At 38.0% G+C, this 25,712-nt stretch overlaps 1 protein-coding gene across 1 annotated transcript in view; it reads left to right on the forward strand.

Annotated features, from left to right (window-relative positions):
• LOC124634556 (lachesin-like) overlaps window positions 1-25,443 on the forward strand; it is a 43,867-nt gene extending 18,424 nt beyond the window's left edge. Inside the window, exons 2-10 of the mRNA XM_047170175.1 lie at window positions 3,644-3,747; window positions 11,691-11,898; window positions 13,184-13,339; window positions 14,895-15,023; window positions 19,518-19,655; window positions 22,150-22,299; window positions 22,433-22,501; window positions 23,006-23,089; window positions 23,368-25,443. Coding sequence (XP_047026131.1) covers window positions 3,644-3,747; window positions 11,691-11,898; window positions 13,184-13,339; window positions 14,895-15,023; window positions 19,518-19,655; window positions 22,150-22,299; window positions 22,433-22,501; window positions 23,006-23,089; window positions 23,368-23,453 — 1,124 coding nt within the window. The 3' untranslated portion in view covers window positions 23,454-25,443. The remainder of the gene's footprint in view (window positions 1-3,643; window positions 3,748-11,690; window positions 11,899-13,183; window positions 13,340-14,894; window positions 15,024-19,517; window positions 19,656-22,149; window positions 22,300-22,432; window positions 22,502-23,005; window positions 23,090-23,367) is intronic.
• The last annotated feature ends 269 nt before the right edge of the window (window positions 25,444-25,712 follow it).

Genomic DNA, 25,712 nt, shown 5'->3' on the forward strand with positions numbered 1-25,712 from the left:
AAACAGGCAGAGAAATCGAATCTCCGGTTAAATTGGCTTTATCAAGCTCTTATTGCTGGGGACTGTCACAGGCGCGCCTCCAACACCTGACCGCTAATTGTGTTACATGTTTATACGTACACGACTTCGACGCTCTCAATATCCCGACAGGCCCTCATTCGACCAGCGCGACAACATACGCACCCATTTACAAGCGCCCGTATCTACGTAAATGTAATTGTAGAATAGATCGGTTCCTCACATAATGCGTATCGTATAGCCGACATGTTCAAGTGAATCTTGTTGCATTTTGCATAAAATCGATACTCATGAATACCCACAGCCACAGCGAAGCCGCCGTGAGACTCGGCAACTCGAATTTGCTACAATCGGTTTTATTTTTAGATGGGCACCAATTCCCGTGTCGAAAATGGATAATTCAATTTTTAAATCACATCATATTTTCCTCTACGTAACGTATTCCAACGGAAAGGGTAATTTTCATCCAATCTGGCTTTAATATTTTAAAATCAACATAGCTTACATGAACATGTATTTTTAAAGAAATCTTTAGTTACATAAAGGGAAGTGAGGGACGTTTACCTACGTAGTTTCTGTAATCTGCTTAAAAGTTGACGCTAATGTAATTATAGTGCTTCAAGTAACCCGTCTTATTTCAAGAAACTTTCATTAGAATCATTAACCCTTTAAATGTAATCGTGCAGATTAAAAGCTTCTCAGCTAACAGTGCAGTAACTAATAAAAACAAACAAAAAGATTAATCGTGGAATAAGTCTTTGACGCGTATTTCAATTAGGGGAAAGTCAATTTAGGGTGAAAGAGGTAAGTAAAGCGAGCGGCAGCGATGGCGAGCGTCCCGAGCATCGGCGGGCGGCGGGTGGGCACGGAATCTAATTTGCCGGGGAGCCCAACACGGACTTTTGTCACAGCGTACTGTGCCAATTAGGTAAATACGCGCAGTGGACGAGGCGGCCCGGCTACCGAGTGGGAGGCGCGACCCGTCACGTGCATCCGTAAACACTTACGGCCTGATGAGCGGCCCGCCCGTAATCATATTTCAAGTGGCCGGGTAATCTCGTTGTCTCATCAACACCGACTACATTATTAACACGTTACACTGTATTAGCACCTATTATAGTAATTAAACCCTTCATAGTAGAACTTAACCTTCTTTGAAGGCTCGTAAGTTATGGAGATTGCTTACTAAGTTTGTTATCAGTTTTCGATATAATCTGAAATTAAAGTGATGGCATAATACCGTTATTATATTTACAAAATAAATAAATATATTTAATACATGAGCTCCTATATCATGAGTAATACAAATGACTCAAATTACGTAGAGGAAAATAAGAAGGCAGCCCGACTCCAACCAACGTTGTCCGTAGCCTATTTCAATCAAAAGGTCAATTTATCGTCCCCCTCTTCTCTTTGTTGTTCTGTGGATGTTATGAAATCCTTTACGAACATTGTATTTTTGCCACCGACTTTTTGCACGCATTATTACATCACCCATAGGAGATCCACAACTAATTACAAGAACACGCTTTTATCAAAATAGAGAAACAATCATACGTTACGTTGCATTATTTACGTTTGTTCTTTGTGCGTTTAGGTGGCACCTTTGTGTGAATAAAGAAGTGAAATCACCATATGTCAAACCGTTTATTCGTATCATCAATTCAATGTTCAGCGTAAAAGGAATTCTCCAGTAGCGCTCTCTAAGGTCACATATTGTAGAATACAACGAAGCAAGCAAGCGTTTTGTCGCTCTCCTCGCTTTGTAGCACAGTTTTCGACAATGTGACGTTAGAGAATTGACCGCCTCACATTGTACACTATTATGTAGCCGTTCCCGAGTTGAACAAAAGACGTAGCACAATCATTTTTCTATTAAAAAAGGCTTGATCCCAGCTAAGAGCACATTTCACGGGCCATCTATCTTGCGGGATATTAGAAACAACATTTTCCGATTGTTTATACGTGCTCGGTAAGCTCTTCTTTCATTAGAGACGACGACGTCGCTTGCACAGAGGCCCGCACGCTGTACGCTAAGATTGATGGGCGCTGGATGGATTTGTTCTATTCGCGTTCTCACTCATCAATCATTCGCGGATATTTTTCCGTGTCTCAGGTTGTTTAGCCTAAATAGATTGTTGCAGCATTGAAGCATCGTTCATATCGATCGCGTAGTATTGACGTCTACATACGTAAATCTTCTCACTTCCAGAGTGGCGGCTATTATTCAATTTTATCGACATGTTTTATTCATGTTTTGCGAAAAATGTAAAAAGCTAACCCTTATGATATGAATTGGTTTATCGGATACCAAAGTATGCATAAAGTCAATTTGCGGCCAAAGATAATAATAACACGCAAGTACCTTTCTGTGAAGTTTAACCCAATTATAAGTTTGAGGTTGGAAATTAAAGTTTGTGTTGACAATAAATTAGTATCCTGGATAATATAATCACGGATCCGCGTAATTCAAAAGCAATAGATGGTCTTATTATAAGGGTGTAACCACAGGCCATAACGCGACCAGCTTCGACCGCAGTTTGGTATACACTTCGCAAATAACCAAATGGGCTACTTGTGGTTTACAAGCCGGCGTGCACACATCTAATGCGTTATACATAGCATGTAAATAAGGCTACTAAGTTCTAGGAACTACTATTGGCTCTCTAGAACCAAAACATACATGCTGTGAAAGACAATTTAGTCTGAGATTCCTATTATCATAACTCATGTTGCGTCGTTTCCAAGTGACTTCCTAGCTTTTGCCTTCAGGCTTAACTCCTATGGTCTATTCTACAGTGCTTGTAGCCATATCATAACCATATCAGTCTATTTCTGAATTAAGATGTTTATGAAGTTCCTGTGTATTTCTAAAGTAAACCGTTTTGGCCTAAAAGTTACAAAATCACCTAGTTTATATTAACCAATAAAAGTCTCCTTACAAGGAAAGGAGTTTTATTACGGGCCTTACTTTGGTAAATAATGACGAGTCAATAGGATTTTATCCAATATTACTCAATCTAACTTAGTTTAGGGAAAGTGTGTACTTTGATGGATTGCTCTCGTACTTACATGTACCCTAACCTAAGCCCATTGTGTGTATTCAAGAACGGGCCTACATTATTCTATGCCGTGATTGATTAATTTCAGTCTACAGGATTGAATGTGACTACCTGAGAAGGTAACCGTGCAGTCAGATTCGCCATTTGTCAATGTATACTTAGTAACTATTTAGGCACAATGACTTACTCTCGTATGGAGTAAATACATAGGAATATTAACACATACAATAATTAAACTTCTAATTTTATTAAATTGCGTACTTTTTGAATATTCAATTATTTTTCATCTTTCTTTTATAGTCTTTTATACCTACTATAACTTCACAAAAAAAAACTTTTAAAACTTCAAGACCTTTTTAATCATCTAAGGTTGCTCTATACCAAACGCGAAAGCCACTGGTCTCTGAATACAAAAACTGATCGTATTAACAATAACATTGCCAATTTCCAATTTTGGAAAACTCAAACAATTAACCTCTAATTTGTACAGCCATTAATAACAATAGATTGAAACTACTAAAACATTGCAAACAGCTCCGTTTATCTGTTGTGTTTTGTTTCAGAATCATTATTTCCTCGTTTCGTGGAACCCGTCACGAACGTGACGGTGACCGTGGGTCGCGACGCGCTCCTAGCTTGCGTCGTCGAAGACCTACGAGGTTATAAGGTAACTAGACGTTCTATCGTTAAATCATTGCCTTTGCAAACTGTAACAACTTCATCTTTAAATATCTTTTTTTGGAATTTAATAAATATCAATGTCAATTTCTGTTCCGTCTTATTTTACTCATGAAATCTGGATAAGATTTCTTACTGTTCAATAATCCACACTGGTACATCACTACCTACAATCTTCTGGAAATTCTGGCATGGTGTTAACTTTAAATAGAGGTAAAGAAGTCTTAAAAATTATGGAGGAAGCAGAAAATGTATTTTCGAGTTAATTTATACATGTAAACGAACCGTTGGACAAAAAGAGGGGGAAGTTTACACAACACCATTACCTTTTTTTGGCATTGTTTTTTTTTTGCATTGTTGAAAGTCACCATGCGTTTCCTTGACAACGACAGTTTGCGGGCTACCGTCTATCGCTGGCCCCTAAGCGACCACTGATTTGAGATAATGTCCGTGTATTCTACGGAAGAAGGACAGATGAGCGGAAATACCATACGGCAGATAGGTTTGGCTCCTTCTATTAGCTCTAATGCGTACGGTAGGCGTCACCAAAACGATACGTTACTAGTGAACTAATGAGGCGTTCTGGTTTCTTGAAATATCTGTTAAAGATTGGTCTTCATATATTGGGGATTTGGTTTTCAAAATAATGGGCGTTTGGCCAGTATTATTCCTTGTCCCACACACCCGCATTTTGGCGACGCTACCTGCTTAAGAGATTTTCCGTTTTGATATCTCCCTGCGTCTGTTCTGCGTGGTGTATTCCAGAAAGCATCCAATATATGACGTTCTCTGTTCTATTGAACCAAATTGCATTGTATTGTGGTGTATCGTATTCGGTCGCTGAACATAATACGCTTCAACGCCCGTTGACTCTTGAGTTCAGACTTCTGAAACTCGGTCAGGAACCAACTTTGAAGTCCGTGGTTAGAATACACATGTCTGTAAGTTTGCGCTTAGAAGTACAGGATGTTTCTCGAACTTGAATGGCTAATTTAGATTATCGGACATCCAAACATTCCCCTTTCTTTTCACTCTGTCATAGCTGACCTATTTCAATTATTTAGTTTATTCTAGTGAGGTTTTGGAAATACTGTCTTAGATTTACTAGTCAATCTCTAAAGCAAATATTGTCTGACTGAAATCAAATACATATACAGAATTCATATTAAATTAATATGTCGTCGTACCGCAAGCACTAATCCATGTGATGTGTTGCGGTGATTCTGGTTATATCCTCAATTACGGGCTACTCAAGGAATGAAACACACATTCAGTTCGGGACTTATGACGTCATAGATTTTCATCAATGATAAATGAAATGCTTATATGTAGTTTGGAGCTTTATTTTATATTTAATTTAAATTTATTTAATTTATAAACCTAAATCAATATTGACAATAGCAGCGTTTTACCTGAAATAAAACGCATATTAAATACTTACCTTATTTGAAGCTTACTAGTTTGAGATAGGCACCTACGTGTTTTCCGCTTTTATCTCTGTCCTTTTCTACCCCATATCTTGCATCTCTCTCGCACACCGACCAGTTTCACTCCCCACCAGGCAGGAGGCGACGAGTGTTCTCGGCGGCCACAGTTCGTCATTGAGTCGAAAACACCAGGCAGAAATTAAAATGTAAGCTTCAAATAAGGTAAGTATTTAATATGCGTTTTATTTCAGGTAAAACGCTGCTATTAAATTCTTGACCGTTATTTGAAGCTTACTAGTTTGAGACGTGTTTGTTATCGCCTGGTGGAAGTGGACGCCAATGTGAGCAAAAGCACAATGAAATTGTGTATGTAAATAGGTACTTAGGTACACGAGTAATCACATGTAAGTATGTGTATTGCGTCCTGGAATACTAATGTAATCAAAGTTAACTGGTACTGGTACTCAGCTACATCCTGTTAGACTGGAAGCCGACCCCAACATAGTTGGGAAAGGGGCTCGAAGGATGAGTAATAAAAATTAAAAGAGAGATGCAAGAACAAAAGCAAAAATTGATTTCATTTTCTAATAGTAATTAACAAAAACATTGCGATACTTCTTAATAACAATAGTAACAAAAATATAGACATTAATCAGCTGGATTAATTAAATAATCGAGATAACTTGCTACTTCTATTTAGTGGGTATCTTTCCCTTCTGTAAAAATGGGCAAATGTATTGCCTGATCGCCAATTACCCTTTGCTAATATATCGTCCAAAGGTATATTGTCAACACAGATTTTGACGCTACCGCCGAGTGGAAGCTTCCTGGGGTTGTAGTTATTCCTGCCTCTTTTAACAATGTCTTAATCCACCCGCATCATCGTTCGGGTGCCTGCCTTTGGTTGGCCTCTAACGGATATAAATAAATTTAAGGAATTAGCTGATGTCCGTCTATCTTCTAACAAGGCTTTAGTCTTTCTGACCCAATACACTGGACTTAGATTTATATTTTCCTGATTATCCATCAAACAACAACCCGACTGCCTATGACTAGAACTGTCGGTCTTAGAGCCAAAGACTGGCCATAAGATTAAATTATCTTTGTTGTTTTTGAAATGTTCTGGGTCTATTGCAAGCAAGGAAAGATCATGGACTCGCCTTTCCGAAACAAGCTAGCAAAAGAAAGAGCAGCAGTGTGCCTGGAAGTTGCAAATGGATTATTCTCGTCTACGTTTACTGCACTTAAGTAGGTTACCAATTGGTCAATATTCCAGATGGACGGCTTCCCGGGGAACAGGTTTGCTCAGCGCTATTGATTTTAAAATGTGTCCGACTAGAACGTGTGAACCTAGCTCTAGAGTGGTTTCTGCATTGCATAGTGTAGCTATAACTGACTTGTGTAATAAAATAGTATTGTATGCTAGTTTATTTACTATGTGTAAGTCCGCTAAAAATTGGGTAAGTATAGGTCCAAATAGGGATTCAAGGATTCATAGGATCCAATTTCATACTTTTCGCCCCAATTTAACCGTCGACTCCAAGCTGATTGATAAGTGTTGCGTGTGGATTGAAGAAGACTTCAGTCGGAGAGACTCCTTGTCCCTCCCCCCCCCCATTTCCTTGACCTTGGCAGGGGGTATCCCCGTTGCTGTGTCTATCGGTTTCTGCTCGAGGTTCATCAGTGTGTAGGGTACTGCTAATGATCGGGACTTCAAATCTGCTCGCCAAAATACCTGGTGCCACCGAAGGAACTACTATGAGATTAACTCCCGTTCCTGAATTGAGATGACTGAGGACCTACGGTATAAGGTAAGGTGGCGGTAATACCCATGCTAGCGGGTAAGTCAAAACTTGAGAAAAATGCATCGTGGAACCCCGCTTTCGGGTCCTTCAGATCTAGGGGCACGTAGTACACAACTATGTGTCCCTGGGCTCGCTTCGAGGCAAATAGGTCCACTGCTGATACAAGATGCCACTCCGGTGGAGGTTTGTGTCGGGAGAGATGGTCTGCCTGACTGTTGAATAGGGCTGGTATATGATTCACGACGTGATAGATTTGATACAGCTCAAGATAACTGAATACTCTGTACGTCAAGTTCGGTAGGTTCCTTGATCGGGTGCCACCTTGATTTCTTAGATATGACACCACAGTCCCATTTCTGCATTGAAAAATGGCTGTTGATCTCTTTAGCAACATGCCGTGATTTTCCAGTTAATACTGCAAGCATCTCTTTCAGATCGCAGTGAAAGCCTTTTTCTCTCTCGTTCCATGAACCCATTACGGGAGTTCCGTTCAGTTGTGCCCCCATCCTACATCGGAGGCGTCCGTGGTTATAAGGTGACAGGGAAGTGGCGAATGAATATCCAAGGTTTGGTGGCAGCTGACCAGCCACCACTTTAGATCTGCTAAGGTATCTGCTGGTAGGTTCAACATTGCTATACTCCATTCACCGAGCCGTGAGCCCACAATGTAACCAAAGAATGACACTTTTTCAAAATGGTGGGTATAACCCGACCGATGACAAAAACGTCACATTTTTATGTAAAATGTTCTTAGTATCTGTGGTCTACAATTAAGTAGGGTTCTATGTATGACAGTCAAGACTTCTAGGTTCATTTTACATGTAAACGATTTACTACATATTTCATTAAAATTAAGAAAATAACTTACGGCATTTATTATACATATTTGATTTCAATTAAGTTTGAAAAGATTGCATAAGTTCCACAGACATCGTTCTAAAATATCATTTCTAATGTTGTCAGTATATTACTTTCGTAGTTATTTTTATAAAATATGATCATTACTTCAATCGTGACTTATAAGAACCCTTTTTATGGTTTGTTCACCGTTTGGCTCACGGTTCCATGAATAGGGTAGGTATAGATTGCTGTTCAACACTGCATTGAGGATAGTGAGGAGAGCCCGGTAATGCAGTCTGCCGTATGGAACAACGAAAACTTGCGAAGTTTAAAAGTCCTATCAATCTATGCAGGTCTTCTAAGTTTGTCGTGCTGTTTGTCACGTAGTGCGTTTTGTCATTATCTTGTTGATAATGCTTGCGATTTATTCACTTGCCATCCAAAACATGGTGCAAATGATCCCAAAGTAGGCAAATATATCTTGGTGAGCCACCAGAAAATCGAGATACACAATTATAAGTAACCCTTGAGTTTTCAAAGTTTGAGCCACCCAAATTGGTCACTGTGGCGAAGGTCTTGGGTGCCGTGCTTAAGCCAAATGGTAGGCACGTAATCTGAAGCAGTCTTCTTCTGTATACTAGTCGAAGAACATATCTGTGACCTTCGGCTACCGGAAGGTAGAAGTTAGCCTGGGCGAGATCCACTTGCACAGCCATTCGTCTTTCTGAAGAAACTCTGGCACCCGAAAAACATTTATTAAACTGAAGGGTTCCGTAATTATGAACTTGTTGAGAACCTTGAGATTGAGTATTGGACGGTTCTTTCCGTCGCCTTTTGGGCACAAGAAACATATTGGAAAGAAAGCTGGCAGAATTTGCAGCTATCAATAGAACTTTTTGTTTTATCATTTGGGATATGACGACATCCATCTCTTTGGACTCTCTGGTCAAATCTGGCATTATCTATCAAAGGTGGCTTTTGGCCAATGGTATGCGATACCCAGTTATTATTTTTAACAAGAAAGGCGGAGCTCCCATTTCTTTCCATTGGTCTTGATATAATGTTAGGCAACCCGCCTGGAAAGTCATAACTTACGTGCCTTGTTGGACGCATCAAAGTCCGCCTGCGGTCCTGGACGCTTTCTGTTTCCTCTGTTGGACATGGTTCCTATTGTAATTTACTCGTGATATCCCAAGGGAGCTTTTAGAGTTTTGCGTCACACGCCATTCAGCGTGAGTGTGATTACCATTTCCCTTCGAGGGAAGGTTATAATGGCGACTCTTCGAAGGTCGATCCAAAAAGCCACCCTGCGAGGGTAGATTGCAATGATGGTACGACCCGCAACATGCATGATTGGTACCCTGCGAGGGTCCGTGATAATGAGCCGACCCCTGCGGGGGATGGCTAGTATACTTACTGGTCCCTGCTTTGTAATGATGCTGCTACTCGCAACATGCAAGATTGGTACCCTGCGCGGGTCCGTGATAATGAACCGACCCCTGCGGGGGGTGGCTAGTATACTTACTGGTCCCTGCTTTGTAATGATGCTGCGACTCGCAAAATGCAAGATTGGTACCCTGCGCGGGTCCGTGATAATGAACCGACCCCTGCGGGGGGTGGCTAGTATACTTACTGGCAGTCCTAGGCGGAGCGTACCAAGTCTTTCAAGGCCGAAAACCATCACACGCCATGATAATGAGCCGACCCCTACGGGGGGTGGCTAACAGACTTACTGGCAGTCCGAGGGGAGCGTACCAAGTCTTTCAAGGCCGAAAACCATCACACGCCGTGATAATGAGCCGACCCCCATGGGGGGTGGCTAACAGACTTACTGGCAGTCCGAGGGGAGCGTACCAAGTCTTTCAAGGCCGAAAACCATCACACGCCGTGATAATGAGCCGACCCCCATGGGGGGTGGCTAACAGACTTACTGGCAGTCCGAGGGGAGCGTACCAAGTCTTTCAAGGCCGAAAAGCTTTCTTGACACCACCAGCCCTCTTCAAGTGCGGTAGTGACCAGTCCGAACTAAGGAGATGCTGGTTGGACCGCACCTCACACCATTCTTTTTTGTCAAAAAGTTGAACGCCTTGCAGGATTGAACTAGGGCCACAGGTGCCTTAGGAACTTCGGGCTTGCTTTCTTTTCCATAGTCACGTGCACGGGCTGTGGTAGCTTTATTATTTACCGCATCCGTATTTGCTTTATAAGTCACTCATTCTGAAAACAAATTACTGAAAAAAAAAAGTACACGGAAGAAACTCGTGACAAAAAAGGGGTAGATGTACAAAATATTAACACTTGATTTCGTAAAATCGAATATCGAACGGTAAAACCGTTAACAAATTGTATAAAATATTATAAACTCACCTGTGTTCTGCGAGAGCACTGAGTTTATTTTTCGACGAAATACTACAGCGGTTGGTTAGACCAACCTTCTCGGGCGGAAAACAAGACGCCAATGACGAACTGTGGCCGCCGAGAACACTCGTCGCCTCCTGCCTGGTGGGGAGTGAAACTGGTCGGTGTGCGAGAGAGATGCAAGATATGGGGTAGAAAAGGACAGAGATAAAAGCGGAAAACACGTAGGTGCCTATCTCAAACTAGTAAGCTTCAAATAACGGTCAAGAATTTAATAATTAATGTGACATTATAAAACCGGCACTAGGTTTTTAGCAACGACATGTTTCGATGAAAAGAACCGCGCACCGTAGATATTAATACCCTAATTGTATAACTATATTATAGCGTTACATTGTACTACATTATCATACCGTAAGTTTATTGGCAAGCAATTAAGAAAGCAAACAATGGTAAGCAAGAACCTTCACCGGTGACGTCAGATGCCATGATGAACGAGCGCCGTGTAATTCTATGAACGGATACGTTGCGCCAGAACTTCATACAACTCCATTCGTGCGGTGCACGGGGTAAAGTTTTAACAAGCCAACTTAATATCACTTTGCCCAGAATGCACGATTCGCCAGTTATTAATCATGCACGACGGCTAGTTAGCGAAATTGGAGTGCTGTGTAGTACAGATATATGCTGTAGGTGCGACACAATTAGTAGCTATTTGAGTAATTTATGTGACAAAAATGGTTAAAAAATTAAGAAAAAAAATTTATGCAAAGTAGTACCAGTTGTTCTAAAATTTAGTCACATAAATAAGGCGGGTTTTCAAACAATATATTAGTCCCTTTTCTGCATCGTATAAATAACTGACTTCAACAGACAGGCCAATCCAAGTTAAATCGTAAAGCTCTAAAAATAACTAAACCTTAAAATTACTTTTAGATTTCATAACGATTACGAGCTACTCTGTTATTCTAGTGTAATATGTATTTACAAAGCTTTTAAAAACAAAACAAAGTGTGCGTGTCGATGTGACTCAGCTGCTTAAGACTTGTAATATTGTATGATCACTATCTCATGAAACCCAAAATGTGTTTGTCACTCCCCTAAAATAGAAGTTTCTACATTAAAGTTTAAGATTAAAGTTTATCACGTCAATAAATTGTTGGAAATGCGTCAAAGAAAATGGTTACTTTCTACAGGTTTTCTGCACTTTTACCTTTGATGCTCGTTCATCCGTGTACGTCCTTCCAGTGCATCCACATGCTTTTACTACCAAGAAATTCATTTATACACGACATGTGGTACCGTAATACCAAATTTCGTCGTCGATCGTAAGTAGGTAGCTGTTTCTCCGAATTCGTTCTATTCGTTGATCAATTTTCCAAGCAAGCAAATTACAAATTGGAGATTTTAAGTCAGCGGAAACTTACTGCGATTTGTTTATGAATGTTCCTGCAAACTGATGTTTCTGAACACAACCTCTTACTTTGTGGTTATTTGTGCAGGTAGCGTGGGTCCGCGTGGACACGCAAACCATCCTAAGCATCCACCACAACATAATAACTCAGAACGCGCGCATCAGCCTGTCGTACAACGACCACCGCTCGTGGTACTTACACATCAAGAACGTGCAGGAGGTGGACCGCGGCTGGTACATGTGCCAGGTCAACACCGACCCTATGCGCTCCAGGAAGGGATACCTACAGGTTGTGGGTGAGTATACTCCAACAGTTTATCGTACAACGACCACCGCTCGTGGTACTTACACATCAAGAACGTGCAGGAGGTGGACCGCGGCTGGTACATGTGCCAGGTCAACACCGACCCCATGCGCTCCAGGAAGGGATACCTACAGGTTGTGGGTGAGTATACTCCAACAGTTTATCGTACAACGACCACCGCTCGTGGTACTTACACATCAAGAACGTGCAGGAGGTGGACCGCGGCTGGTACATGTGCCAGGTCAACACCGACCCCATGCGCTCCAGAAAGGGATACCTACAGATTGTGGGTGAGTATACTCCAACAGTTTATCGTACAATGACCACCGTTCGTGGTACTTACACATTAAGAACGTGCAGGAGGTGGACCGCGGCTGGTACATGTGCCAGGTCAACACCGACCCCATGCGCTCCAGGAAGGGATACCTACAGGTTGTGGGTGAGTATACTCAAAAACTTTAGAGACGTAAGCACATGGTCTAACCTGCACACGAAGAAACAAGCAACAAGATAAATGGAAACAGGTGACAAAACGACAAGCAACGTAGTTTTGTTCAAATATTAAACTACACAGTATTTTAAAGTACTACTCTGTACACCAAACAGGGTCCTGAAATGTTAACTGAATCACTTACCTAATTGCACATCCACTTTGTAGGTTAACCTGTCCAGTTTATTGACCGCATAGCGAAATAAACGCGGCATTCTGAAATGGAATTTTTATTCACTTAAAAGCTCTTCATAATATCAAACCTAAGCGAGGAGTAAGTTGATATTTTGATATTAAAATACCCGAACTAAATACCTTCGTAAACCGTCCCTAGTTCAGGTGTAATAAGGTTACAAATTTATATAGCATTGCTGTGGTTGCGGTTCGGACCCGGCCAGCGAGCAGGTAGCAGAACTCCGACCTTACTCTTTGCTTGAAAAATCTGTTTACCAAATCAATATTATAAAAGAAAAATTTTGGATTATTATGATTTCCATTGTGAGTAAAATTGCCTATAGAGAATTTTATTTTGGTATTATTTTCTTCGCAATAAAACTGGTAGATAATAATTTAAAATCGATGAATCTATCCAGGTAGTAGTAGTCGTTTGAACAGTGTGTTTCAAAGACTCCATTACTTCTGACTGGTGAAAATGGGCTATAAAGAAGAACCATTTGACTTTGAACTGCATAGACAATTTTAGCCTCACCCTGCTAGAAACGACTGCTGGTCTTATTTAGAATCAGATATATACTAAGTTTGTTAATTGTATTATTGTTGTCCCTAGTGCCGCCCGTGATAATAGACAACATGACATCAACGGACATGGTGGTACGGGAAGGTACCAACGTGACCATGGTCTGCCGAGCCACCGGCTATCCTGAACCATACGTCATGTGGAGGCGAGAAGATGGACAGGAGTTCAATTGTAATGGGGAGTCTGGTAAGAACTTATCTTGAAATATTTTGTTGTGAAACATTTATTATGATATATGCGCTTTGGGTGTTGAATTTATATGGAGACGGACTACAGTAAGAAAGAAGCCTGCTTATTCCTAATAACTAGTAGGTATATTAACTTAAATATGTATGTGCACTTTCATATAAAACCCTGTGTTATCTTGTCCATTTTGATAATCTGTTTTCAAAAATCACCTCACTTTGTTTCTTTTAGCAAGTGAAAACTCCATTATATTATGTTTAGTAGAAACAGAAAGAACAACCGACACTGTTAACAAAAGATTTTGGTACACTTATAAATATCCGGTCAAAACATTAGTTCCGGACGCTCATTATGTTGACGCTCTCTGAACGAAACAAAGCACATGAAAGAAAGAAATCTCTGAAGCGAGAAATGGACTGGAATGGTCCCACAGCGATACCACTCGAGAATTCGCCCAAACAAACATTACAGCTGAACACGAAGCCACTACAAATACAACAATAACAAATTGTTTAAAATCATATTATAATTTCCGCTCATTATCCTACTTATCAATATTGAAGTAATTGAGCGCATTTTAATTAAAGGTTCGTATAAACTAAATTACGTGGAACAAAATTTTATGGAACATACGAGTAAACATTGAATTGAAATCGGATATGTAAATAGGGAGAAAGCCTATTGATTGTATTTATTATTTAAAGTGAACCTTCACGTCACCCTCACAAAGAACAGGTATACACGTTCCTTTAAAACGCTTCATTGTGACGCAACTTGTTTCTTACAAAAGTCTAATTGAAAATTCAAAAAGCATTCACCACAAGATTCGGAGCGGAGTACAGCAAAGGGTTCAGAAACGACATAGATTGTTCCACACAATACCATTAAATTGTACCCGCAACCAGCGCATAACAGAAATATTTTCGCAATTGAATTAACAATGGACTATCGAACGCGAATAATTACGAAAGCCCGCCATAATTCACTTATATCCAACAATGCCATATTTTATGCCTTTAAATTTTTACATCTTTTTTACCTAACTTAATCGCAGATACAATTTAAATAGCATTGTGCCTTGAATGCGTTATTTTCACAACAAAATTAATGATTATTTTATTATGAGACAACGTTTGAAGTTTGTGAAACAAAAGAAACATTGAAGCAATTAAATACTAATCAATTAACCACTAAGCAGTCAGTGTCCTTAAATGTCTGGACTTAAATCCCACAAACAAAAATAAAACTGTATTTACCTCAACAAAACTGTTCAATTCTGAAAGATGGAGCTTAATGGTTTTCTATTTGGTCACTGCGTCTGAATTTATGTATTCTATGATTAAGGATTCGTACTGTTGAAGTAGAATTAGCTAAATATTTGAAGATAGTAAATATTCATATAGGTAAAAGCCTTTTTGCAAAATCATTCATAAGGTACAACCACATGTAACTGCGTATCCTTCTCAATCATAAACATCTTTAAGAAGCAACTCGTCATAGTACTTCCACTTGTGAAGTTTCTTCTCGACACTTCATTACATATGTTTGTTTGCAGTGAACGTGGTAGACGGGGAAAACTTAACAATCTCCAAAGTGTCCCGGCTTCATATGGGGGCTTACTTGTGCATCGCATCCAACGGCGTGCCGCCATCGATCAGCAAGCGGGTCGTGCTAATGGTACAATGTAAGTTACATCATTACTTAAGCTAAAGTTCACCGACTACATAAACCTTCGTTTTTCTCAAAACCACTGTTCACTATGAATTTTCATTTTCAATTTTCTTTAATTTTAAGAGTAAACAGCTCCTTTAAGAAAAACGGATGTTTATGCGCCTACGGTGAAAATCGGCCTCAGCATGCTTCCAAAGTTGCATCAAATAAGTAACTTCACATGTTGAAACGTAAAGTTACAGAAATAATCCCGAGAGAAATAAATCCAAGTGAGTCACAAAAATTTTAATTGCTACGATATTATGAATGTCGAAGCAGAAAACTTTGTATGGTACTTTTTCATAGTAAAGGAAATGTTATTTATTTCGGCAGTACTTACAGTGCATTAACGTAACAAGAAACAACCAAATATTTCTGTAATATGAAGAAATGTTTTTTATTTTACGAATTTAGAGACATATGGCAAAAATTTTACCTGCATAAACAGACTCATATGAATCACTATCCGTTTTCCCGCGGTTTCACTAGCGTCCCGTTGTAACTACTGATCGTACCGGGATACAGTATAGCCTATTTTACTTTCCATCAGTAAAATAATTTTTCAAATCAGTTTTATATTTAGGATACAAACAAACAAAAAAAACTCCTTTATTTATTAGTATACATTGACGAACCAAATACAATTGTAGTAACCTAGTTTGCAAGCTAATTGCAGTATAAGGTGCCTTATGAACAAAGTACCTACAGAAGGCGACTTCTCTGTGTTCCTCGGTTGACTGTGAAACCTTGAGTAAAACGTACAGCGGCTTTCATTAACACATCAACATGGAAATATGCACAACCCACCTGTACTTAAAATTTATGTACAGAGAATTTTCTCTCCTTGCCTTTCCCTCGCAGTTTCCTCTCAGTACACAAAACTTTTATTATGTTCGTTTGAATATAGCAATAAAATACACAAGAAACTCTTATTTAGACCTCAGAAGCTTTATGCAATGTTTGTGCGCAATATATGCGCCGTTTTAGGCGAAATTCCACGAAATTAAAACTTTAATATTTAATTACCTAATTCAATTGGACTAACTTTTTTACTCAAAAATGTAATTAGGTAGTTAGCTAGCTAATTAGTTTTAAATTATGCTACTTCAAAGCGATTTAAAGTATCTAGAGATTTAAATTTAAGAAAAATATGAACTTTGTGGACTAACAAAATTAATAACTTTAGCAGCTGCTTATTTAATTTAAATAATTCCAAGTGAGATTTGTCCAGTAAGAAATACATTAATTCAAGCCAGTCCGGTGTCTGCCCGGACAACTGCACAGTGTGGGGCTGTCTTCAATGCTTTAACTTCAGCAAACTTTACTCTCTTCAGTTCACGATCCATGAAGAACTATAAACAACACTTAGAATATTATAAGCTGCTTATGTACGTATTTGCTCGAGATTCTACGAACTAGTTTAGTCAACGACTTTGAATGTTTTAGTTCAAGAAACACCACTGAGCATAAGCATTCATATGTATACCAAGTCACATACCGTTAACTCTACGCTTCTCTCTACGCTGACAACTTTTAACCTCATCTTTAAATAGGTATCTGTGTTCTTGTGTTATTAAAAACATGGTGTGGTAAAGTATAGCTAGGACAATAGGAGCAAATAAACTGCTTGGTGAACATTGATCAACCTGACCCTAACAGAAATCGTCTTTTATTCAGAACAAATTTTAAACAAAATAAGATTTTGAAGCAATAATTTTATCCTTTCAAGCATTTTATTATGTACACAAACTATATTTCACAATTTCTAATAAACATTCTGTATGTACACACTACACAGCTGATTAGTTTTCGCCAGTGCGGTACAACCCATTGATGTTACAATACACCCGTAGCGTACTCAATGTGACAATTACGCGTTGTCATCGTATTCCCAAATCAATGCATTCGTATGTTCGTATGTTCACTCATTCATTGGTTGCAGGCTCATTGCATTTGATTTTCGTCGGTACATATTTGTTTAAAATTAACTGACGTCGGTGCAATCTGGTTAGTGAGAGGCTGGAGAGAATGCGAATATATTCGAGATGGGTTTGGTCATTTTGCAGCAGCTACACAAATCAGACATTGGATGATGTGCAGCGCTCATAGCAGTTTGGAATAACAATCTGAATACGAGGTGTTTTTCAATTGTTTTTACTATGATCAGTGGCACGACCACTTTTGATTTTTAAAGCGACTTTCAATTTTGCATTCCTCCTATCCTTCTATCCTTTCATGGTCTACATATTTGGTTTCAATTGCTGGCTATTTACAAAATTGCTCAAATATTTACAAAATAGCTACATCATACCGTTTATGCATAAATACACCACAGAAAATATTTTCAGTAACCTTTCCCGTTTTCTGAAAACGAACGGACATAAATTCGAGACGGCGAAAAGCGGCAAGCTTCGAAAAATATGTAGGTAGGATAACATTCATCTAGATGGAACAATTATATGCCCGCACATTTGTCCCAGGTCGTTAACTTAGCCTCAAATTCTTCCTTTCGTAAGTACGTGAGCATTTCGACGCAGTCGTTTACTTTAGTAGGAAGTCAGTGTCGAGAAATATTATTTTTCTCGGGGGTGGGTGTCGTTAACGAGTATTTACGAGGACACGAGCGTCTCCACCTGACGGCGGCGCCTTCCGCCGGATCGGCCGTAATTGCGCCCAATTAGAGCATTATGCTGACGTGAATACGGTACGGACGCGATAATGGTGATACTATCTGTTCTGCCGCGTTGCCCTCGCCGCCTCCTCGCCTCGCCGCCGGACCCAATGAAACGATTCTCTTTCCCCTAATTCACATTCCGTATCTCAGCGCGTTCACAGTCCTCTCCATTTCTTAGGCGAGACGTGAAATGCTCACGTAACTTTCACTCGATTAACCAAAGAGACTTCCTTATGAATTCACTGTCAGTTTTCGTTACATTTAGGTAGTACCCGAGACAAATCTTTATGACAATGTTATTCTTTATGCGCGCCGCTGCCTGCTTTTATTCATTCATAAGTCTTCGCAGATAATATAATACTTGCACCAAGGACGTAACTATGTATACGATATGACGTGTGTAGGGCACCATTTATTCGGCAAGGCAGCAGTAAGAATATCTTACATACGGTATATTGTATGTATGACGTGAAGCGATATTTTATTTATGTAACAAGGATGAAGACAAAGTTTTTGTGAATAGGAACATTTTTCATTCTTAGCTGTGCGTGCGTTAACTACGTACCTGTGCGTGCGTGGTACGTAGTTTTCCGCTATTGTTAGAATTTACCAATAAAGTGCCCAAATTCTGTAATGCTGTCGAATTATTTCTGTATTTGCACCTATAAAGCTCACGTTCGAATTCTAGGAATCACTCTAGCCATATTAACTCTAAAACGGGGCAGAAATGTTGTACCTGGCCAACAAAATTGCTCCATAGAACTATAAATATCTATATATTTTATCTTCTCTCTACTTTTGTACTAACAAAACATTTTAGGATTGCCTTTCATAAAATTGGACTTAACTGGTCCATTTATTTCTTTGCATCAGAACAATTCAACAAAAATTACCTAAACAACACCAATTGCATTTTACATGTATTACTGTTATCCTGTCTATATATTCATAGTAAATACAGTGCAGTGGCATGAATGGCTCCATGCCAACTGTGCAACGGGTGGCGCTCGAACCTACAACCTCACGATAGACACATTAGACAGTTATAGCCATAAATGGTACGATGAACTATTGATTGAAAACTGTACAATGTACATAATGTTCTCATGCATATGTGAATAACTTTTAGAATTAAGTACAAGTTAATCTCAATCAATAAATTATTTGATGGCAACAATTGGTAGCACCGTTATATATCTATAATTTACTCTGTTTATTTTAGAGTTGGTTATACCATAATTTATAAGCTACGAAGGTATATTCTAGCTAGGGGGTAGAAAGTCTCGCTATGTTCTCAATTTCTTTACATTTTTGTCATAAAAATGTCGTAAACATTTTCAACATAACTTCAAGATGCAAATTAAATATTAGCAAGGACCCGCGGCGGAGCGCTCCATGTCGGCCTCTACAGCACCGATCCCTTTTGTCATTTACTAATAATTTATACACCAAATCTTTCTCAAGGAACGCGTCTTACTAATATCCCAAAAATTGCTCCAAAATTCATTGAGTCCTTCCATTTTCAATCGCATTTGTATTATTAAGTAGGTTTCCGCCTAAATGGTATTGAAAAGGGATGTTTTCCTGCGAATTGGTATTAGAAAATTTTATGTTTTCTCGTTCTATAAATGCCAAAAGCTGAAGGGATCGAGGGTGAAATAGAATTTATTAGTTCAATTAAAAATGTGGGTTCGTGACCTATCATAACGGTTCAAATGAGCTTCATAATTTTATTCTGTCAATTTTCTATTTCTAAAATAACGCTGCTTTGAATAATTTTACTCCTGATCATAGTTCCACCGATGCTGTCGATCCCAAATCAGTTGGAAGCTGCATACATTGGGCAAGACGTGACGCTGGAGTGTCACACTGAGGCGTATCCCTCCTCCATCAACTACTGGACCACGGACCGTGGGGACATGATCATATCAGGTAAAATAATATATATGTCGCAGGGATATGATAAAAAAGGGGATTTGATCAATTCTCTAAGGGATTTGATCAAATCACGGAGGATGTTAAAATAACAACACGATTTTATCTTTTCCCTAAACAAATCTAGTGAATTGAACAAATCCCTAAACTGGTTCAGTGAAATGACAAAAAACATGTCAGTTCTTGTCTTGCGCCTGTAAGAAATTCCTTTATGTAATTCACGATGCCACAAATCAGCTACATGTTTTAATAAGTGATTATTACAAATAGGCATATCATACGCAACTAAAATATTTTTAATTTTTTAAAGAAATTTTTGTTCATTCTTTCAAAAAAAATATTGTTCTGAGTAATGGCGATTTTTTATATCAATATTTCTTTGTATTACACACACCTGATTATCATAATTATGTCTATCTTACCAAATAAACCTTTAAAATATCAAAGCAAAATTATTTTTGTCATTTCACTAAACCAATTTAGGGATTTGTTCTATTCACTAGATTTGTTTAGGGAAAAGATAAAATCGTGTTGTTATTTTAACATCCTCCGTGATTTGATCAAATCCCTTAGAGAATTGATCAAATCCCCGTTTTTATCATAAAAAATCAAAAATCAAAAAAATCAAAAGTCATTTATTCAAAGTAGGCTGAAAATCAGCACTTTTCGAACGTCAATACAAAAGACAGCCCCCAAAACGCCCGCCCTTCACCACTTCCTATGTGTTTTTGCTGGGAAGAAGAAGTGGTGGAACAAACTCCCCAGCAACACAATTCTGTCTGTATGGTTTGAAGAACCGTATACAAATATTTAAATATCACTATACAACATTGTGTACATAAATTTGTATATAAAATCAATTCAAATAGTTAATCATGTTGGCTAGTACACACCTTACCCATACCTATTACTCAAGCAGTTACGAAATAAATCTATTAAAAAAAGAGTGAAAAATATAAAAAAATATAAAGCCTCCATTCAGTGAAGATAGATATAGTTTAGGGTGCACCCACCGACATGTCAAAGAGTTTTTATGAAAAATTAAAATAACAACATAAACAATGAAAACGGTGAACTAGGACTACCGTTCAAACCAAAATCATATACATTAGGTATATTACGGGTGTACAAATATGTAGTCAGCAAGACGACCTGGTACCACAAGCAGCACCCGTTCACGAGCATAACGCGAGGATCAGCCATCGCCCCCCTCGCACATTTTTGAGGGAGGGAGGCAACCCGACCACCGACGCTACCGCAAGCAATACCGTCAAAGGGAGCATGACGACTTGCAGCTACACTACAAGAAAACAGTTAATACTAATAGATTCGCAGTCGCTAGTAGACCATTTACAAAATTAAGGAACAACTCATCGTAAAAACAGAACGATGATGGTAATTAGTCAGTATACAAAAATAAAAAAATGTCACGTATAAAATAATATAAATCACATCAACTCATAATGATAACTTTGAAGCTGTCCAGTGTTTAACATGAGGACCAACTATTTTTATCGTTTATGTAGTCATTAACTGTATAATAAGCTTTCTTCGACAGGATAGATTTGATCTGCACTTTAAATTTATCAAAAGGCAATTCTAAAAACGACTGAGGAAGTTTATTATAAAATCGAATACCAAGCCCCATAAATGTTCCATGTACCTTGTGAAGCCTGTGAATGGGTACGCACAGTTTATGCTTGTTCCTAGTGTTGATACTGTGGACATCACTTTTCTTGGTGTAGTGATGAATATTCTGCCTAATGTATAATATGTTAGCAAGGATGAATTGCGATGCCACAGTAAGGATACCTATTTCTTTAAAAAGTTCCCTTAAGGAATGCTTGCTACCTAACTTATATATTGCACGAACAGCTCGTTTCTGTAATACGAAAATGTTTTCTATATCTGCATTCATATCCCTGCGACATATACTTATACGAATAATGAGTCTAAATATGTAGGTTTTAAAATAAAACCTTTTCATTCTAATACTACGACGTATGTTCCAAATGCTGTTTGGCATTGAAAAAGTACTACAAGTTCATGTATTTCTAGTTCTAAGCCAGACTATGTACCAGTCAATTAAGTGTCTAGGGTCCTTGAAAACTTAAAATACTTCATTACTTATGTAGTACATTAATCTGGCACTATCATGGTATTTGGATTAAAAGCTTATTCAAATACAAATGTGTCGATATTCAATATTATTGTCAGTTTTCCGATACTTAACGATTTTTAGGGACCATTTCTCATGAAACGCCAATATTGGACAAATAATAACAATATTGAATTATTCTGGAAGGTCCCAATAATAACCTACAGCTCACATTAATCAGACAAAAATACACTAACATGGAAATGAGATTAAAATATGAATCGACTGACTAAGAAGTAATTGATTCGCTGTGTAATTAATAAGTTAGCCCGACGGCTCTCCGGAATGAGCGAATTAATCGGATTACTAATGACTCCGTTTATCCGTCTGCAGGAAATAAATACATCACTTCACTGAGCGACGACAGTTACAGTCGGAAAATGAAATTGACTATACGAAGAGTGTCGTCAAGAGATTTTTCATCTTACCGCTGCGTCGCCAAGAACTCCCTCGGCGAGACAGATGGACTCATCCGACTTGACGGTAGGTAGACCAGATTATTCGTAGTCAAACTACTGAACCGATTTATATAACCATTCGATATCTGAAAATATATTTTTCCACAACATTTTTATGTCAGTGGTTTCTTTTCAAACTAATCAAGAAAATTTTGCAGAAATCCCCGCACCTTCAACTACTAGCACTACGGACAACAACGTTCCCACATTTCCACAAAGGAAAAAAGGTAATTTTTCGTTACTTCTTAAGAGGAACTCTTAAGCCAGTTCGTTTTTCTTTTGTCTATTTTTCAGCTCGTTGGCAGTCTTTGGTCTTATAAGACAATTTTAAAATATCAGTTTTGGCACCAAAGAATGTAAGGATCGCCAATAGCAAAAAGTAGAGTGCAAGCCACGACCCGCCGGGTTATACATTCATCGCAGACTCACGGTGCCATACGGAAAAGTCGATGGCGAATTTTGTATTTATCGGTTTTACCCCACAGCCCAATGCTTCCGTACAATTGGGTCGTTAGTAATATTATTGTAGGAAAAGCGATTTTGTTTGCGCTTTGACTTCCAATATACCTTCTTATTGTTATAGATTTGGGTTTTTCTTTTATACTCTTTATGGCGTCATATGTTTCGTTCACACTTGAAAGCCTACTTTCATAGCCCCTTAGCAGCATGTAAGAAAATTTTACGACGCAATCATTTTTACGTTTGTATAACATGTACCTTGTTTGTGTCAGGTAAACATAAAAACCGTTGGCGGGACAGTTCCGCAGAGAACCGAGTCATAGGAGACTACGAGGTAGAAGAGTGGAAAGATGTCGGTAAGTGTAATACCTACTTACATTATTTAGTAGTTTAAAAGCCTTTTAGTGTTCCTGCAGTACCGCTCCATCTCGATAAAGTTGCCTACGAGAGATAATTGCCTCTATAGAAAGATGCAAATTGGTAAAATATTTCTCTATCGAGCACTCGTTTAGTATTCTCACTGAAAATAACTTTCATATGCTATTAAAAACTTGAGTGCTTACTTATTTGATTTTTTGTTATAGTTGGTACAAATTATTGGATTTAATTGTGTTTCGTTTGATCCGTCGTTTAGATTACGAGTCGACCCAGTCCTCGCGGTCTGCCATCAGCCGCAGCGTCCTATTCGTCATCATGGGAGGCTTACTGATAGCCAGCTGACATACGGCTACCATCAACATCCACGTCACGTCGTAGTGCCAATAAATATTTGTGCTAAAGAAACTATATAAATAGCGGTGATAAACAATTATAATAGGATAGGTGCTGTGTCATTCGTAAAGTTATCAAATAGAAACATTGCAACTAAATACATTATTTAACACCTGTTATTCACATCGAAAGTATCAATTAATTTTACATTAAATGCATTTATTTTCACTGTAAGGATATTTTTATGGAGATGTAGTATCTATCTAATATAAATTGTAAATATTTTTCGATATAATTGAAAGACTGATAGAATTGTACGGTAAATGTGCCATATCTTATCCCAAATATTGTTTTAGCTTTAAAAGATCTCGTTAAAATACCTATTACTTAATAATTTTAATTTACAATGAATTCGATTAATTTGTACTAAAATTGCCATATAGCTATCCAATAAAAAATGTCTTCACATAAATGAGACAAGTCACTACCCACACAAACCCTGTACAACGAGTAATTTTCGAATGATCTAAAAATACTTTATAAGTTTTCACATTGTATGTACGGTACACGTTACGTTCCATTCTACGTACTTGTGCGCATTAAGATAGTATCGTGCCATTAACACTCGTTACAATTACTCACTCGCCGGTTACACGAGCATCGGTTAACTCGGAATTATGTTATGACTACGTTTTTTTGCAAAAAGTGTAATAATTAAACTTGTTTCAAGTTTATTCTAGTGTTTGTTCGTCTTCCTACAATGTTCAGTCAGAGAGAATCAATTCTTTGCTTTGTGTTTCTTTTTCTCTCAATTTGTCTTACAAAGTTTAAGATACAAAATCGAGAAACTGTTCGGTTTTTGTACAGTTCCATTTTTATCGTCTTGCAATGTATAGATACGTACCTACATTAAATTCCGAGTAAATTCATTTTATATAAAAACAAATGAATCTTTACATTGTAAAAAAAATGTATGGAAAACCCTAGCGGTAAATTTCTATGGTAGTAACATGTCTGAAAGGCTATCGTATTCAGAGGCTAATAAAAGACAATAGAAATGGCTCGGTATATTTTCCATTTAAATATAATACAATATTGTATTGCATAACATACACTCATGTATTGGGAGAAGGTTCTGAAAGATCCTACTTTTAAGTAAATGTAGGACTTTCATAAGAAAGGTCTTATTATCTCGCCACGTTTACATACTAAGCCTATTCTTACCATCATCAGATCTATGCATCGTGTTAATGCTCACAAAAATATTTCAATGTGAAAGAACAATAACACTTGTATCGATCGGGTTTCGCGTGCTTGCCCTTAAACTTCATACACTTTTAAACCGAATGTTTGTTGGGAAATAAAACTTAGGTTTCAATTATTATATTGCAATAACATTGATTGCATTTGATTGCCTTGAAGCCCCATAAACTGCTCCGAAAATGTAGCGTTCATCGATCTGTGTTTAGCTCGAACAAGCCAATTGAGTTTCTAAAGTTCACTGTCTCTGTAGTGCATTTTCAATGATCAAAGAAAATGATAACTTAAAACAAGTTGCTTCTATAAATACCTACATGATTTGTTCCTTGAAAAGCTTTATAATATATTTAATGTAAATATAAGTTATGTTATACTATATGAAATGAATATAAACTGTAATTATGTTTCTTGTTTCTTACCAATGTAATCCACGTACGATTCCGTACGAATTCTTTTTGTAAATAAACTCATCACTTCTGCAATAAAGACAATATGGCGTGCTTTGTAATATAAATAAAATAGCTATGTAATATTTCAACGTACTCCAAAGCTTGCGTTTCATATTAGATACATCTTTCTATAGAACATGGTTATTGTTTGTACCATTTCCAGGAATTTTATAGCGAAATATAGATGGAATTCCATTTTATTTATACACGTAGATTCGGATTAAATTATACTAACTAGTTATGTATAAATATAAGATCCAACATATCTTGGAAATTGATTATTTCTACGTTGAAAACTTTGTATAGTGACCGTTGCAGTTAGCTGTTTATGTAAAGTTATAAAATAAATGAAATTTCATAAATCCTTTGAGTATAATTTATCACTGAAACTTTTGAATTGCCATAGAAACCTAACAAGGGAGCTCCCTATTTGTAATGTATTAATCTAAACTTGCTGAATGATAATTTTCGAAGGGTTAAATCAAAATACTCTTGAATATTTCTTATCTACATCCATCAAAGTAATAAATTCATTGATTGCTAAGTACTTAAAAGTTGG

The sequence above is a fragment of the Helicoverpa zea genome, chromosome 11, assembly GCF_022581195.2.
Source record: "Helicoverpa zea isolate HzStark_Cry1AcR chromosome 11, ilHelZeax1.1, whole genome shotgun sequence".
In the NCBI taxonomy this organism is placed as follows: domain Eukaryota; kingdom Metazoa; phylum Arthropoda; class Insecta; order Lepidoptera; family Noctuidae; genus Helicoverpa; species Helicoverpa zea.